At 40.9% G+C, this 15,524-nt stretch overlaps 4 protein-coding genes across 4 annotated transcripts in view; 2 read left to right on the plus strand and 2 right to left on the minus strand.

Moving 5' to 3' along the window:
• The window catches only part of st6galnac6 (ST6 (alpha-N-acetyl-neuraminyl-2,3-beta-galactosyl-1,3)-N-acetylgalactosaminide alpha-2,6-sialyltransferase 6), a 216,061-nt gene that overhangs the window by 11,433 nt on the left and 189,104 nt on the right, over positions 1-15,524 (plus strand). The gene's annotated exons all lie outside the window — the stretch shown is intronic.
• On the minus strand, positions 1,268-7,032 carry kyat1 (kynurenine aminotransferase 1). The gene is made up of 12 exons (XM_071911961.2): positions 6,974-7,032; positions 6,472-6,619; positions 6,021-6,170; positions 4,987-5,073; positions 4,767-4,892; positions 4,284-4,404; positions 4,116-4,192; positions 3,942-4,031; positions 3,486-3,672; positions 2,208-2,284; positions 1,860-1,946; positions 1,268-1,736 (listed from the first exon to the last, which is right to left on the minus strand). Exons 1-12 carry the CDS (start codon positions 7,024-7,026, stop codon positions 1,677-1,679), a joined length of 1,263 nt encoding a protein of 420 aa, XP_071768062.1. The 5' UTR covers positions 7,027-7,032; the 3' UTR covers positions 1,268-1,676.
• On the minus strand, positions 7,780-11,777 carry surf6 (surfeit 6). The gene is made up of 4 exons (XM_071911982.2): positions 11,576-11,777; positions 9,833-10,063; positions 9,556-9,638; positions 7,780-8,707 (listed from the first exon to the last, which is right to left on the minus strand). Exons 1-4 carry the CDS (start codon positions 11,667-11,669, stop codon positions 8,012-8,014), a joined length of 1,104 nt encoding a protein of 367 aa, XP_071768083.2. The 5' UTR covers positions 11,670-11,777; the 3' UTR covers positions 7,780-8,011.
• Positions 11,846-15,228, plus strand: surf1 (SURF1 cytochrome c oxidase assembly factor). The gene is made up of 9 exons (XM_071911984.2): positions 11,846-11,998; positions 12,220-12,286; positions 12,870-12,997; positions 13,131-13,213; positions 13,657-13,848; positions 13,972-14,044; positions 14,397-14,559; positions 14,804-14,885; positions 14,987-15,228. Exons 1-9 carry the CDS (start codon positions 11,936-11,938, stop codon positions 15,051-15,053), a joined length of 918 nt encoding a protein of 305 aa, XP_071768085.2. The 5' UTR covers positions 11,846-11,935; the 3' UTR covers positions 15,054-15,228.

Consider the following 15,524-nt stretch of genomic DNA (forward strand, 5'->3'; position numbering starts at 1 on the left):
ACATTTTAGACTTTCTTTAGGTGATAATTTGTAATTTAATTTATATATTCATTATATTGGGATTCCCTCCCAAGGGTTTAGTGCTTCTTCTTCTGCTTTGCAGAATGGGCTCTCCTTGTCCAGAATTTTGAATCACGGCCAAGTTGACTTTAACAGAGTAGCCTTAAAAGTGACCTTTCTGACCTGGCTAAGATGTAATTTTGGATAATGCCTAGATACATTTCCATTGAAGTTAATCCGAAAGAAGCCTAGGAGATGAAACAGAATCTCCCTGCATTAATGCATTTGTTACCAGTTTTGGCACTGATTATAGGTTTTATAGGCTGCCATTAACAAAGATATTCATGTCAGTTGTTTTCTTTTTGGTGCAGATGGGAAAGGTAGTTTGACACAATTTGGAATTGCATCAGTAATAATAGGATACTTTACCTTTACCCACCTTTTTCTTTGCAGAATAGCCCAGTTTACAAACACAACTCTTTATAACATAAATGTATAGTGCACACCATGGTAATTATCAAAGAGATGTAAATATATGCTACATGAGTAGTGTGAGTTTTACAGTTTCTCAAAAATATAGCTGAACTGATTTGTGTCTATATTGATGATTGGCTCATGATGATCACTGATTGGAGGTCATTGACTACCCACCTTTTCATGTACAACATCACTGGATACATCCAAGTGTAGTGCTATGGCCAAGTGGTGCAATGCAAGAGGTGTAATTAGGTTTGATGTTTGAGTGTTTATTCTAATGTTGGATGCAGTCCGGGCGCCCTCTGTGATCGCAGATACACTTGTGTTTTCACTGCAGCTTTTATCATCCAATCATGCAGGATGCATTGCTGCTGGCAGGTCTGAACACTCCCACAACAGATTTTGATCAAGTTGTGGTCTGGCTCATTGGATCAAATGGAGGAAAAGTCACATTTGGGAGCATTCAGACCTGCCCAGTTAATGTGTGCTGATCAAAGTCGCATTGAAAAGACAACTAGCCTACAATGGCAGCATTCAGGAGCTTCATATTGAACAGATGAGTGTAACCGCGACCTCTGTATCCCAGCAAAGTGCATGGTGAAATCTGACAGTTCACTAAACCTTACCTCATAACTTACACATAACACTATAATATATAATACACTTTAGCTTTCGCACAGCATCACCTCCACCACCCACGGCCTTTTGATGGAAGGAAACAATTTTTTAAAAGTAGACAAAAATATTGATTTCATTTTAATAATACAAGATGTGCATTTATTTACTGCTTTATTAACCCTTTAATTGATACCATTGAATGAAAGACAAAGACTTCTGCAATTAAAATGTAGTTCTATACATAATTTAAGTAAGAAATTAATGATCTATAGAAAAATATTTTAGTAAAATTTGCTTTTTAAAATAATTAGCCACGTATATTGTTGCATAGAAGCATTCATAGGCATTTTTTTTTGTCTTAGGACACAGTCTCATATGAAGACAGTATGAGGACAAACTGCAGGTTGAAGCTATGTTTGTGGAGCGTGTGCCTTACAGTACACTGATGTGGGGACACACAAAATGATAGTAAATATATGGCTCTGTTTATTTGATGACACGACCCAAACCAGTTTAACTAGCTTGGTGAAATGTGGACGGATGGGTGATGCTCGACTGTGTGCTTCACATTGTTGGCTATTTTACTTTCTGGTACTCCACTTTCTCAAGATGTCTTCTGCTGCATTCAGAGTTGAGTCCTCCTTTAAGGAAAGAAAGAGTAAATGTGAGTGAGAAAGGCTTGAGCTGACAAAGAGCAACACAATGAATCAAATTCAATTATCAATAAATACCAAATCATCAAATCATTCTTAGGTTTACTTTACCTTGACAAAACAGAATCGTATGTATTTTTCAAAGTCCTTGCTGTGCTCTGGACTGAAGAATGCTGAGACAGGGATTGTTGCTAAACCCTGCAGAAAACAGCAACATTACAGAGGAGAAATGATGAGAAAAAACAAAACAAAACAGGCTGTTCTAAATACATCACCGTACACCTGAAAACAAAATCAAACACTAATCCCATCGCCTTTGTTCCATTATATCCTTTCTTCAAAAGACACTAAAACTATAAACACTAAAACATTCTTGTTATTACTTCAGAAAGAATTAGTTACTTTCCATCCTTTAGATAAATGCCAACAAAGTATTCATTGAAACTTGTGAATGTTTACCTTCTCTTTAATCAGCCACTTGACAAATCTGAAGTCGTAGGGTTCATCCTTAGTGCTTGGGTCACTGAAGTCAACCGCTGTTGAAAAAGAAAGCTAAGTAAAGGAAACTTACAACTCGTCATAGATAAAAAAGCACTGAAATGAGGAGACAATTTCACATCTGAAGTTGAACTGAATCATTATCATACTAATGAATATTTACAGGCCGTTCACACTGCGAGCGACTTGGATGATGGGTCGCTCTATTCTGACCGAGTATGGGCGGTGCGAGAGGCTCGTGCAGCTACAAAGTTTTGAACAGGCAACTCATGTATTATTTTGCTGCTTTAGTATTGGCTGTCATACCATTGCGTCATTTTAATGAGTTAATATAGCTAGCTGGCAAGCGCTAATAATAAACAGAAAAAAACAAACCAAAAAAATAAAAAATAAAATTTGTTTCAAGCCTACCATCAACCCCGACGATGGATGCAACCATTCTCCAAGCATCGTTTTAAGAATTTATTCGTGTAGTCTTTCAAATATAAGTGGTAGAGAATTGGAAAGCTTAGGATGGCTGTAATCAATTGCACTTGCCATGCAGAATGACTGTTCACAGAACAAAATCACATCGGTAGGGAAAGACGGAGGCACGCCGATGACTATGAAATAGGGCTACACAATTAATTGAAACTTTTTTTTTAAAATCGCAAAATGAACTACTTCAATTTCCAAACTGTATGAGGCTGCAATTATTTTATCAGTGGTGGGAGCTCAAAATGGACTCCTAACATGGTATTCTGGTGCTGAGCCCAATTTCTGGTCTGTAAGTTAAATGGCACATTGTAAAAAACAAACTTTAATCGTATTCAAACACAGCAAATCTTAAGCAGCAACATCTCAATTTTTTATTACAAACATTTATCGTTTCCTGAAAAATCGTTGTGTCTGTATACTGTATTCGTATTCAGCAAAATAATTGCAATATGATTATTTGTCAATATTGTGCAGCCCTACTGTGAAAAGTTCAGCTGTGGTCGACTCTTCTAGGCCAACAAGCTTGTTGACCATCAACGCATTGGCTGAGTTTCCCTAGTCGCTCAGTTCTACAGGAAATGAATGGACCTCTGGCGACTTGCTGACTGCGTTGCTCACAGTGTGAACGCATGCTTCGAGAGCAACGGTCAAAGAACTTTTGCTGACACTTTAATAGAACATAGTGGCAACTGGCAACATAGCAGCAAGCGATGCGCTACAGTGCCAATGCACAGATATTCAAACTAGTGATAGCCTACTTACTGACAGAAGAGATGTCTGCCATCATAAAGTAGCCTCCCTCCGGCATGATGGGCTGCAAACCCACACTCTCCAGACACGAGGCGAGCTTCTTTCTCTTGTCCTGCAGCTTCTCAGGCAGCTGCTGGAAGTAGCTCTCTGGACTCCCAAACTGCTCATATTCTCTCTGGAAACCATGGGCCACTGCCTCCTGTTGCACGAAGACCAAAAGAGATGAGGTAAAGGCTTTCAAAGGTGTAACTGGAACAATATATATCTTGCCCGAGACTAGATATTTAACTCATGTTATGGATTATATGAAAAAAATAAAATAAAATCAGGATTATCATTCTAGCCATAATTGTACAGCCCTACTAAAAAATTTCAAAAAGTTAAACGAAATATCTCATTTGCCCTGTCCTGATAACAACCAATGAACCTTTACATTAGTGCGGTGATTATTGGGAATTGTTTGTTAACCTGAGCAGCCGTAGCACAGTGATAAACAGAGTTCTGATGGATGGTCTTCAGGTGTTTTATGATATGCCCAGAGCCAATCGCCCAGCCAACCTAAAAGGAAAATACCAGTCATCAGTAACATTATACAGTATATCAGGCTGCTTGAATTGATTGCTCAAAACATTCATGCGTTACCTTCAGCCCTGTAGCGCTAAAGGTCTTTCCTCCACTACCAATAGTGATAGTCCGCTCCCACATGCCAGGAAGGCTTGCTGTGAATAACACAGTCACACCAAACGATGTTAAAAATATGGCTCTACACCACTGTATTTCTGCGGGTTTCTCTGTTGAATTCCAGCTCACCTATCTTCACATGCTTGGCTCCGTCGTAGGTCAGCCACTCGTACACCTCGTCGCTGATGCACAGCAGGTCGTGCTTGATACACAGGTCCGCAATCATCTGGAGCTCCTCTGTCTTGTACACCTGGAGTGGATCATGGATTGGAGAAAAAAAGGCTCAAAGATGTGTTGATGTGCAGAGACACAAACAACAAAATTATATGGCACACAAAATTAGTGATCAGTTGAAAAAGTCACACAAAGCTATATGTATGCAGATAGACAGCAAACACAATGAACTGTTAGAATTGGCCTCAAGGAAGAAGTTCAACTCTAAATCACATTAAATATGTTTTAATAAAGGAAATGTATACATTTTTTACACTGGTTTTCTCAACTTTGTGCAAAATATCAAAGCACACCGAAGCCCTCTTCTTGGCACACCGGTGCATCGGGCCAACTGGTTGAGAGCCAACAGATAAAACACCGCACTGGTACATGCCTCACCTTGCCTAATGGGTTGTTGGGAGTGTTGATGACGATGGCTTTTGTGTGTGGAGTGATTTTACTGGCCAGCTCCTCAGCAGAAAGCACCCAGTCCCCGCTGGACAGGACGTTGCTGCCCTCTGCTCTCTGGAAGGAGAAAACAATCCAAGGTTGTTCTATAAATTTACGTCCATGCAAACTATGACAATGACTATGTATTTAGAAAGTGAAAACCACTCACTGGCCTCAGAGGGACATAGACAGCCTTTCCCCCAGCCATCTTCACCATGGGCTGGTAGCAGTCAAAGAACGGCTCAACAATTATGACCTGAAAGACAAATTTCTGTGAGCTCATTTATTTTTTTTTATTATTATTTACCTTGAAATGGGGTCATAGAAATATCATCCCCATTTACATGAGAGCCCAATGATTAGAATAGTGGAAGAAACATGGAAGAAATATGACATAGCAGATTGGTAGCAATACAAAATAAGACAGTTAAAGCACAGAATAAAATCAAGACAGGAGCGTAAAACCAGTTAACATAATTGCTGCTACTGGTCACCAGAGTCACCATTAACCCCGACCTGTTCAATGTGGATCAAGCAATCCAATATCAAAGATTTCTGTATTAAGGATATTGAATTTCCAGGAACCTAAACGCTGATTTTTTCCTGCTTCAACTTCATAACAGGAACCACAATTATTAACCATTTCTGGGCTCTCATTTAGTAGTTTATCACCCATATTACAGTAATGAAATAAAGTGGAAAAAACAACCTGCGTCAAATGGTATTTGCAAGTCATTCGTTAGTATTTATTTTAACCTGTGTTGAGTACCAGGTGGGAGGGTTTTGTCATGTAGAAAATCAATTTTCTCTACTTTTTTGTCACTGACTAGACACTGACAGCCAACACTATCTGAATTGCCTTGAAACAGAAAACCCCTCCCATCTGGTTCTCCAAGAAGAGTAAAACAAACATTAGGAATTATTTGTGAACACTATTTTACCCAGTTCTGGTAAAAAGGCAGCTGTAGATGTACAAAGGGCGGTATCATGATTTATATTGTATTGATTATATATCTATGTGAGGGATAACCAATCAGCCTTCCATTATTAAGCGTAAAGCACACATATGTTCACCATTTTGTAGCATTTTTGGTGTATTTGCTCTCTTTTGCTTTTATGTTTTCACACACTTTGTTGCACTGTAGAACATTTGATGACAACGGTTTTGTTAAAAGCCCTTCATAAATAAATCTGACTTCGTACCTCATCCCCTTCATCAACCAGTGCCTGAAACGTACAGAAGAGCGCCTGGTACGCTCCAACGGTGACGAGGATGTCTTCAAAAGGTTCAATCTCATGTCCCACGATCCTACTGTAGAATTTAGCCAGGATTTTTACAAGAGCGGGGTGGCCCTGAGGGGACACATGAAACGATGAGACAAGGGACAAGGTGACTCTCTGTCTCTACTGTATGTCCACGCCCACACACACACAAACAAAGAGTAGTGCAATTAAGGAAAACTTTCCATTTCAACAAATTTGTCCCATCGAAAATGACTGAAATCATGTTAACAAAATATAAAAAATAAGGGAAATCCCCAGGAAAAAGCAGCAGGCATTCTCTTTCTGTCTCTCTGACATACACACACACTCTCACATGCATTCACACACACACACAAGTAAATATTGCGTGTGAATGTCTACTCCCACTTACAAAACCACGGGTGTACTGGTGCATTTGGCATCCCCCGCTCACTGCTTCACAGAAAGCGTCCTGGACGAACTTGGGAGGGGAGAAGTCAGGAAATCCCTGACCAAGGTTCACTACTTTGTAGTCAGCTGCCAACTGTGTGAATTCAACCCTGTTAATACGAAACAATTGGTCATTAGTTATTGGGATTATCAGGGACAATTAACAATAATGGGGTATAAGCATTTTTAAGAATTTAATACCACACATCATGCTCAGAGACAGTCAGATCCTGTGTTTTGGTATAAATAAAATGATCAAAAAATATTTTAATTGCATAGTGATACATTTCCGAAAGGCACAATTCACTTTTATCCTTTTTTTAATGACAGGTTCAATGGGGGAGGGCATCTGTCAATCAACAGAGAAGGGGGCGGAGTCAGCCAGGTCGCACACGCACGCGCGCGCGCACACACACGCACACAGTCAGCTGACAGCCTTGTCATATCCATCTCAAATCACTTACCAAATATTTTTGTCGACACCTTCTACTCTGCGTGCATGAACTCGTCGTGACATGATTATCTGAAAATGAAAGGAAAATTTCAAGCGTGCCATCATCCTACTTACAGACTAGTTCCTTCATGTCTTTAGGTCAGCTGCACTCACCTTATGATCAAGGTTTTTAATTACACGCTCACAAATCACAGCCCAACCTGCCGAAAAACACCTTATCATTCCATTTACGGGATTTTCATCGTCGCCGCCCGGACCTTAGAAACACACACACACAGGCTTTGTCATTTAACTGATCAAGCATTTTGTGAAAGTCACGGTAAGACGGATCGATGCAGCCTACGTCCACCTAACCTTTTTCACGGAGGGAAATACGCGGTGCTCGGCTGTGTCGCTTTTCGGGTTGGCTGCAGATTAAGATGAATAATATTTATTCCTCATTAGTGTTACTCGGTTTGGCGAAGCAGTGAAGCCGGGTCAGCATCCCTTCCCTCCGACCCTTGAACCTCCTTGTGTTTTCATTTCTACTTCCTGTGTGGGCGGGGCAAGATTAAAAAAAAAAAAAAAAAAAAAAAAAAAAAAAAAAAAAAAAAAGGGGTACTACCAGAAAAAACACCCCCCGCCCAAACTCTAATCAGTGGCACAGACCCATCTTTGGCACCAAATCTATTAGATTATATATAAACTGTGATAGTCCTTGCAATAAAATAGTCTTGGACAAATCTTAGATTATTAAAGAAATGGGATGTTTGATATGTGGTGAGGATAAATTCAATACATTTGACATCACAAGTTCCCATTCATTTTTCATCACAATTAAAGATTAAAGGGTGACATTTTATTGGCCATAATAACACACATTATGTCAAATTACTCCCGCAAAAGGATTGAGAGTAGAATACATGCAAGACAGCAACAGCATTTTCAAATCATGTCCATAATTTACATTGTCCCGAAGAGTAAAGTCAGGGGCAAAGATCAAACGGAGCAATTTATTAATTTAGACCCATGTTGTCTCATCATATAACGGTCTACTGTCCTTCCTCCTCTACACTGCAGCCTTCTTCAAGTCCTCAGGCAGCACCCTGCCCCTCTTCCGCGCCCTCTCCTTCTTCTTCTCCATTTTGCCCTTCTTTTGTTTCTGGATGTTCCTGCGTCGCTTGTCCTGCCGCTTCTGCATCTTCTCCACGACGTTCTCGCTCCGCTTGTCCCAGCGCTTCTTCCTCTGGGAGCGCGTCTTCTCCTTCTTCCTCAGCGAGGCGCGCAGCAGGTCCTCGTCGTCTTTGATCTTGAGGCCCTCCGCCTTGTACAGCACGTTGGTCCACTTCATCTTCTCCTCCATCTCCCGGGCCTTGCCCTCGTCCTTCTCCCGCAGCTCCTCCAGCTTGGCTTTGCGCGCCTCCACGCGACCCAGCAGCTGCTTGTAGTTCTTCCCCGTCAGTGGCGTCAGTTTGCCCTTCATGCTCTTCTTCTTATTCTTTTTTTTCTCCATTTTGTCTACGTAGCCCTCTTCCACCGTCTCCACCCTGTTGAAGACGATGGCCGTCTCGTCTCTTCTGCCCGCGGCTGCGGCCGGCGCCGGCTCTTCCTCCTGTTTGATCTCCTCCTGCAGTTCCAGGCCCGTTTTCTCCGCCAGCTTCTTCATCAGGAATTCTTTCCTCTTCCTCTTCTTGCGCTCCCGTTCCAGCTTTCGTTTTGCTCGCTTTGCCTGAACTGCTTCTGAGGAGGCATCCTTCGGGGGTCCCTGGGAGAAGACATGTCAGAATTAGTCCATACACTAAATTCAACTTTTGCCTAATCTGCACAGAATGCGGTGGCACTGTTCTGTGTTTTTATATTGTAACTCCACGGACTCAACAAATGCAACATCAATGAGTGGTGGCAGAATTCATTTTCAAATTGCCAAGAGTTAACATTAACATTGACATTAACATTAACATTAACACGTTAACATTCATTGGAAGTATATGGTATAAATGCCATGGTTGCACTTGAGGAATCAGTGGAGCCAGCTCACACTAGGGTCAAACAGTATTTGCAAACTATTATTAGCATTTGTTTTAACCTGCTTTAAAGCAATATTCCACTTAGTTTTAACAGGTTATTTGGCACTTGACCACCATGAAAACCATAATATAAATTAATCACCAAGATCGGATGCAGCTGGACGAGTTTGTAGCGTTTGGATTTTTACTTCCAATTCATTTGAATGAGGCCACGAACATAGACTGAAAACTGACATTCACGGGAACATAGCGGAGGCATGTATCCCAGCTATGTTCTCGTCCATCAATAAAAATGCTATTTGGCGAAATGACGTTCTAAAAAATATGACCAAACGTCAGTTGAGTAGTAGCGGGATCTGTTGTTGAATTTGTTCACCAACGTGTTAAATGTTTTCGGGCTATTTTCGTGGCCTCATTCAAATGAATGGGAAGTAAAAATCTGAATGTTCCAAACTCGTCCGGCTGCATCTGATCTTGGTGATTAGTTTATATTCTGGTTTTCATGGCGGTCAAGTGCCAAGTAACCCCCACATCCATATCATTTCTTGTGGTTGTCTACGCCACGTTTCAGTGTTGCATACAGTACCTGCCCCCTGGACTCCTCAATCTTTTCATGTAGTCTCTTGCGTAGAACATCTACTGTGGAGAACTTGGAGTCAGCACTTCCCCCTTGAAAACAAAAAATAAAGGCGATTGTAGCACATATTGAGTAAAGATTTTTCAAGAACATAATGAGCCTTGATGATGTAAAGGAAATACAGTATTGATACAGTAAGAAACAGAAACTCAATCCTTTCCTCTCATGAGACTGTTTGACCCATTGCAACATTAGAGCATTACTGAGGTGAACTGAGTTACTGCACCTTTGGGTGTCTGTGTTTCATCTGCTGTCGCTCCATTAGCTTTGGACCCATTCAGTTTTGCTGCAGCCGGACCTTTCAGCGCTGCTGGACTGGATGATGGCTTCTGTTGAGGTTTAGGAGTAGGTGTCTTCTCATTGCTGCCCTTTTGTTTCAGCTGTTTCTGTTTACTTTTGTTCTTCTTCTTCTTCTTCTTCTTGGGAGGACCAGAATCATCTTTGCCTTTAAAATGAACTAGACACAGAGACAAATACGCACATGAATTGGGGTTGCAAAGTATGAAAAAAATAGGGATTTAAGAAAACATAACTTACTGCTATGTAAAAAAAAAAAAAAAAAGGTTGCAACTTCTTGTCAGTTATTATAAATTGGACAGTGTAAGTTAGGCTGCCATATGGTTCTGAATATTCCTGAAAACACCCAGGCCAGGACCTTTAAGACGTGGGGCGCAGACACAACACCAGCAACTTGACAAACCAGTCAGTAGAAGTCCACCGAGTTTCTGAGGCCAGAGAAACATCAGCTGATGGTGACCGCAGTCATCTAGTTTCCTCATTTACCGGCAGGGAAAATCTGGCTGCAGTTGAAATTCTGGGTGACATTTCTCCCTTCAGCCAACCACAGCACAGTGATGCAGTCGCTAACAGTCTGAGCACAGAGGCAGATTGTTGTCTGTGTTGCAGACGACCTGAAAATGTACTAAAAACTATCTTGCTTAGGGTTTGTTCTTTAGAGACTTTAGACACTCTGAACTCAACCAATTCAGAAAGTCATATATCCTATCCTGAATGCAATAGATTGAAAAATTAGATAGAGCATTGTTGACCTGGGTGTTGGTGCTGGTGGTACAGCAGGTTGTAATACAGTGATGCACTGAGAGCACGTTAGTAAACCAACATGTGCTGCAGAGTCTAGATTTCAACAGCAGGATGAATTCATATAAACTGACTACAGTATTACATCAATCTGTGTGATTGTATTTAAGAATTATGCTATGACTTTGGTTTCAGTTATTCCAATCCGCTATTGTAGAAAAGCAATGTTGGGTGAACTGATTCATGGGTCACATGAGTCAGCATATATTTTACTGAAAAAAACAAAAATATTTTACTATAAATAAACAAAACAAATAAATGTGACATATAGTTCAAAAACTAATTTAACATCAAATGGTGGCTCACTTTATAAACATATATTTGTAACAATGTAAATACTCTAGCTCTATTAATCAGCTAGCTCAATTTTATTGATTAGTGAATTGCAGATAGTGACTTCAACAACAATTAGGCTTATAATCTACTATGATTTTTTAATTTTATTTGTTACTAAAATTCTAATTGCACTAACAAGAATATATATTTTAAATGACATAATTCATAATTCAATTAAACATTGCCAAAACTCGTGATGTGGAAATGTCTTGTCCAAGAGTTTTTGTGCAATCTCCTGGTATGTGCCTTTAATACAGAGAGATACTGTATATATATGAGTCTCATAGTCTGACTATTGATAAGGCTCCTGATGATACAGGATTGTATGAAAACTCTGGTGAAACTGTACAGCGCCTCCTTTGGCCGCGTGAAGCGATAGTCAGAGTCTTGTTTCTAATATAAGATGCAAGTATCAAATGTTACGTTTACGGGTTTTTTTCTACATATACACCTCGAAATCATTACCATCTTATTTCCACTTACAGCACATAAGGTACAAGTTACCCAAAACAGGGCTGAATTTAAAAACACTTACCAAATGGTCTGTTCCTTGGTTCCTCATGTCGCTGCCCGCAGACTTTACTGGTAAGTTTTTGAATATAAGAGTCTCTGGAGGCGAGAGTGTCCATTTCGCAGACGAAATAGATCTGTAACTCTTAAGGCAAGCAAAACAGACACATCGGGACAATTTCCTTGTAAAAATCACACAGCTTTGTAAACACGTGGGTAAGAAATAACGGGGCGTGCCTTGGGACTAATCCGGAAGTAGTAACTCCAAAAACGTTCCCCCTCTCAGTAGAAACATGTCAGTTATGTAGCTGATATGTTGTCGGTTTCCTCGTTCATTCACCCTACTTGCTGTCTCTGTGGTACCTTTTTTCTATTTTGATTCACCATGGCTACTTTGAAATCAATGCTGGCGTACTCCACCAAAGCGCTCGCGATAATAAAAAAGCACGTAAGTTGTTGTCGCCTTCAGAATCAGTGGTTTTACATCCCAAAACAATGTCACTCGTTGTAAATGTCACTTTAAGTGGTTGCATGATTTGCAGATTTTGAGCTCAGCTGATTTTATTGTTTTAGCATCTTGTCCAACTTATCCACCTTTGCCACAAAAGAAGGTTGTCACCGTTTTCCTATTGAAGTCTCCTTTTTTTTCCTTCTTTCTTTTTTTTACAGCCACACGTCATTTACATCAAGAGGACTCTCCTGCTGCCCAGGCTGCCTGTCTTCACCCGTGCAGAAGGTAACGCCACTCTCAAGTTCAAGTGTGTTGTCACACACAGCATACACAGGGTAAACGGTGCAATGGGATGCTTGTATGCTGGGTGATCTAAGCACAAAAAAGAATAGGGACAAATAGATAGAGATAAATAAAGAATTAACAAAAGATTCCCATTGAAAAACAGAAGTTAAAGAGGAAACACTGATAGCCAGTGGACAGTGGAGGCACAGCAACACACACACACACACACACACACACACACACACACACACACACACACACACACACACACACACACACACGATGCATGGGAGGAACATTTTCTGAAATGTTGGTTAATTGGTGATTAATTTCTTGTTACATGCTTTGCCAATATTGTTTATAAACTGCCATGCCAATAAAGCACATTGAATTTAATTGAATTGAAGGGGAAAGTAAAAAAAAAAAAAGCACAAGAACATAATGTTGTAGTGCAAAGAATTGTAGTGCAAACATAAAATATACTGTATGTTCATTGTAATCAACAGTAACAGTGACTGCAGATCTACACACAGCAGATATCTGTTGTTCTGTCCTTACTTCAGTATGTTTTCTGAGTTTCCAGGCAGGTTGGTTCAGTTTGGGCGACAGTCGAGCTCCACAGCAGCCAGAGCGGAGTCGGGGGAAGACTCCTTCCTCAAGTGGTTCCTGCTCCTGATCCCTGCCACCACCTTCGGCCTCGGTACATGGCAGGTAGACTTTCTTCAGTGTGTTGTCACTATTTGTCTATCGGGGTTGTTGTTGTTGTTGTATGGAGCAGGCATCAGAATATGATCAAACACACTTCACTCATGACAGTCATAACTAAACAGATGTCTCTACTAAGGTAAAACGACGCCAGTGGAAATTGCAGCTGATTGCCGACCTGACGAGTCTCACTACTGCTGAGCCCATTCCTCTTCCCATTGAGTAAGTGCATGTGATTCACACTTACACCTTTCCACACTCTGGATCAGGCTCTTAACGCTGACATACTGTGGGCATGGTAGTAGCCTCAGTGCAGCTCTGTTTCCCCTCACTTCATCTGCAAGATTAAAACAACAGATACACATTTAGATGAGAACAGCATGCAGGTATGAGAGAGAGAGTGAGGAGAATTATTGGTCAATGTGAAATACAGGAAAATGTTCCTCAACTGAACCCATGATCTGAAGGGAAAATATGAAACATGGGTCTAATTTTCTAACACCTTTATAAATGCATGCATTCAAATTCATTTAAAACGGCTATCACTTGGAAATACAACTCATCCTTCTCCTAATATTGAGGAAGACATGTGCCCCATGTCTCCCCAAATCTACACCTATGTACCCGTCCAATGTGCTCATCATGTTTCTCTCTGGACCCTATAGTCCTCTTGAACTGAACGGGCTGGAGTACAGGCGGGTCAGGGTGCGCGGGCACTACGATCACTCCCAGGAGCTGTACGTTCTGCCCCGCTCACCGGTCGACCCCGAGAAGGAGGCCAGGGAGGCCGGCAGGCTGTCCTCCAGCGGAGAGACGGGCGCCAACGTCATCACCCCGTTCCACTGTGCTGACCTCGGGTGAGATATAACAACTATTCAGACTGTTAACTGGATCGTTTGATTGTAATACTAATGTAATCACAAGTATCGGTGAGCTAATCCACCACCGCTCATTGATCTTCACTACTCTTTACACCGCAGCATCACAATCCTGGTGAACAGAGGATACGTCCCGAGGCAGAAGATCAGACCAGAGACCAGGATGAAGGGACAGGTAAACAGATCATTAACTTGGGAATTTGTCAAAGCAGGACTCAATACACCTTTTAACATTTTAGAGGTTATGACACATCAGAACCAGATCTTCACGCTCTTATCTTCTTTCCAGACACAACTGAAAACACACTCTTATAAACTTGATTTTAATTGATTTAGTTTGCTCACTTTATGCTGTATTAGTAGTATGAATTTGTTTGTACCGCTGGCTCCATTAACGTCACACATACCCATGACTCATATTAATGGAGTCAGCAGCACGCGTCTTCCCTTCATCATAAGTGATTGTTGATATATTTGTTTATATATACTGTATGTATGAAGTTAATAATACTACTACTACCTTGTAGGTGGAAGGTGAGGTGGAACTGGTCGGGGTAGTTCGGCTCACGGAGATTCGTAAACCCTTTGTGCCAAACAATGATGTGGAGAGAAACCGCTGGCATTACCGTGACCTGGAGGCCATGTCCCGCGTCACTGGAGCCGAGCCCGTCTTCATCGACGCCGACTTCTGTAAGGCCTCAACAACCAAGTCCATGATACGGGTTCACTTGACTGCATCAGAGTCATTGTTAATGTCATATTAAATACGCAACTGACTGATTAGGGATAAATACTTATGAGGGTTTGCAGAAGAGATGCAAAGTTCTGCTCAATCCACTTGCATAAAGCAACAGATTACACCTCTGTCTCTGTACATTATGGTTTCTACTGCTGTGCTGACAGGATGTAAATGTAAGCTCATTGTCTCATGCAGCCAGCACCATTCCTGGTGGACCGATAGGCGGACAGACCAGAGTCACGCTGAGGAACGAACACATGCAGTACATAATAACATGGTAGGTGGGAGGTTTCAGTTTGCATGAACCAACCCTGATTTGATAATCCGCTCTCTCCTGTTACTGGTCTTAATATTGACAAAATGTCTTTGTTTTTCTAGGTATGGCCTGTGTGCAGCAACCTCTTACATGTGGTACGCCAAGTTCATCAAAAAGATTAAGTTGTAAACGCAGTGAAATGGTTGTGATGCATTAGATGAATACCATGTTTTTGTCTGAGATGTGAAGAAGCAAAGCCTCTGCTGGGTTTGATTTTCTTTAACCCCACAGGCTTAGAACATGCATTCGTTGACAAATATGTAAATAGTTTTTATTTTCTTGAAATGTTTGAGTATCATAATAAATTAAGAATCAACTAATTTTGCCCTTTCATTCAATGCTGATTTCTGATGTACAGCATATTGAAATTTGTCATAATCTAGCATGAACACTCAATGTAGAAACCTTGCACTGACATTTGAGTTGAGCAGGCAAGTAGAGAACAAGTTCGTCATATCAAAGCATCTCCTCCCTACCAGCACTAAGTGTTGCTTCTTTGCTATGCACCTTCCCGTTCACATATTTCCCATCCTAGGACATCAAACTGAGCGGCGTGTTTCACATTTTCCAAGTTAATATCTACATCTTAAGATATTTCTA

Source organism: Centroberyx gerrardi, chromosome 2 (genome assembly GCF_048128805.1).
Source record: "Centroberyx gerrardi isolate f3 chromosome 2, fCenGer3.hap1.cur.20231027, whole genome shotgun sequence".
Taxonomy (NCBI): Eukaryota; Metazoa; Chordata; class Actinopteri; order Beryciformes; family Berycidae; genus Centroberyx; species Centroberyx gerrardi.

What these genes read in the sequence shown, in the direction of transcription:
- kyat1 (XM_071911961.2), bottom strand. Translation starts at nt 7,026, where the DNA reads ATGTCACGACGAGTTCATGCACGCAGAGTAGAAGGTGTCGACAAAAAT. An exon ending in ACCAGTACACCCGTGGTTTT is followed by an intron (nt 6,171 to 6,471) that starts GTAAGTGGGAGT and finishes GTGTCCCCTCAG; the next exon opens with GGCCACCCCGCTCTTGTAAA. An exon ending in TCTATGTCCCTCTGAGGCCA is followed by an intron (nt 4,893 to 4,986) that starts GTGAGTGGTTTT and finishes TTCTCCTTCCAG; the next exon opens with AGAGCAGAGGGCAGCAACGT.
- surf6 (XM_071911982.2), bottom strand. Translation starts at nt 11,669, where the DNA reads ATGGACACTCTCGCCTCCAGAGACTCTTATATTCAAAAACTTACCAGT. An exon ending in ACCAAGGAACAGACCATTTG is followed by an intron (nt 10,064 to 11,575) that starts GTAAGTGTTTTT and finishes CTCTGTGTCTAG; the next exon opens with TTCATTTTAAAGGCAAAGAT. An exon ending in TTGAGGAGTCCAGGGGGCAG is followed by an intron (nt 8,708 to 9,555) that starts GTACTGTATGCA and finishes GTCTTCTCCCAG; the next exon opens with GGACCCCCGAAGGATGCCTC.
- surf1 (XM_071911984.2), top strand. Translation starts at nt 11,936, where the DNA reads ATGGCTACTTTGAAATCAATGCTGGCGTACTCCACCAAAGCGCTCGCG. An exon ending in TTCCACTGTGCTGACCTCGG is followed by an intron (nt 13,849 to 13,971) that starts GTGAGATATAAC and finishes TTTACACCGCAG; the next exon opens with CATCACAATCCTGGTGAACA. An exon ending in CTTCATCGACGCCGACTTCT is followed by an intron (nt 14,560 to 14,803) that starts GTAAGGCCTCAA and finishes TGTCTCATGCAG; the next exon opens with CCAGCACCATTCCTGGTGGA.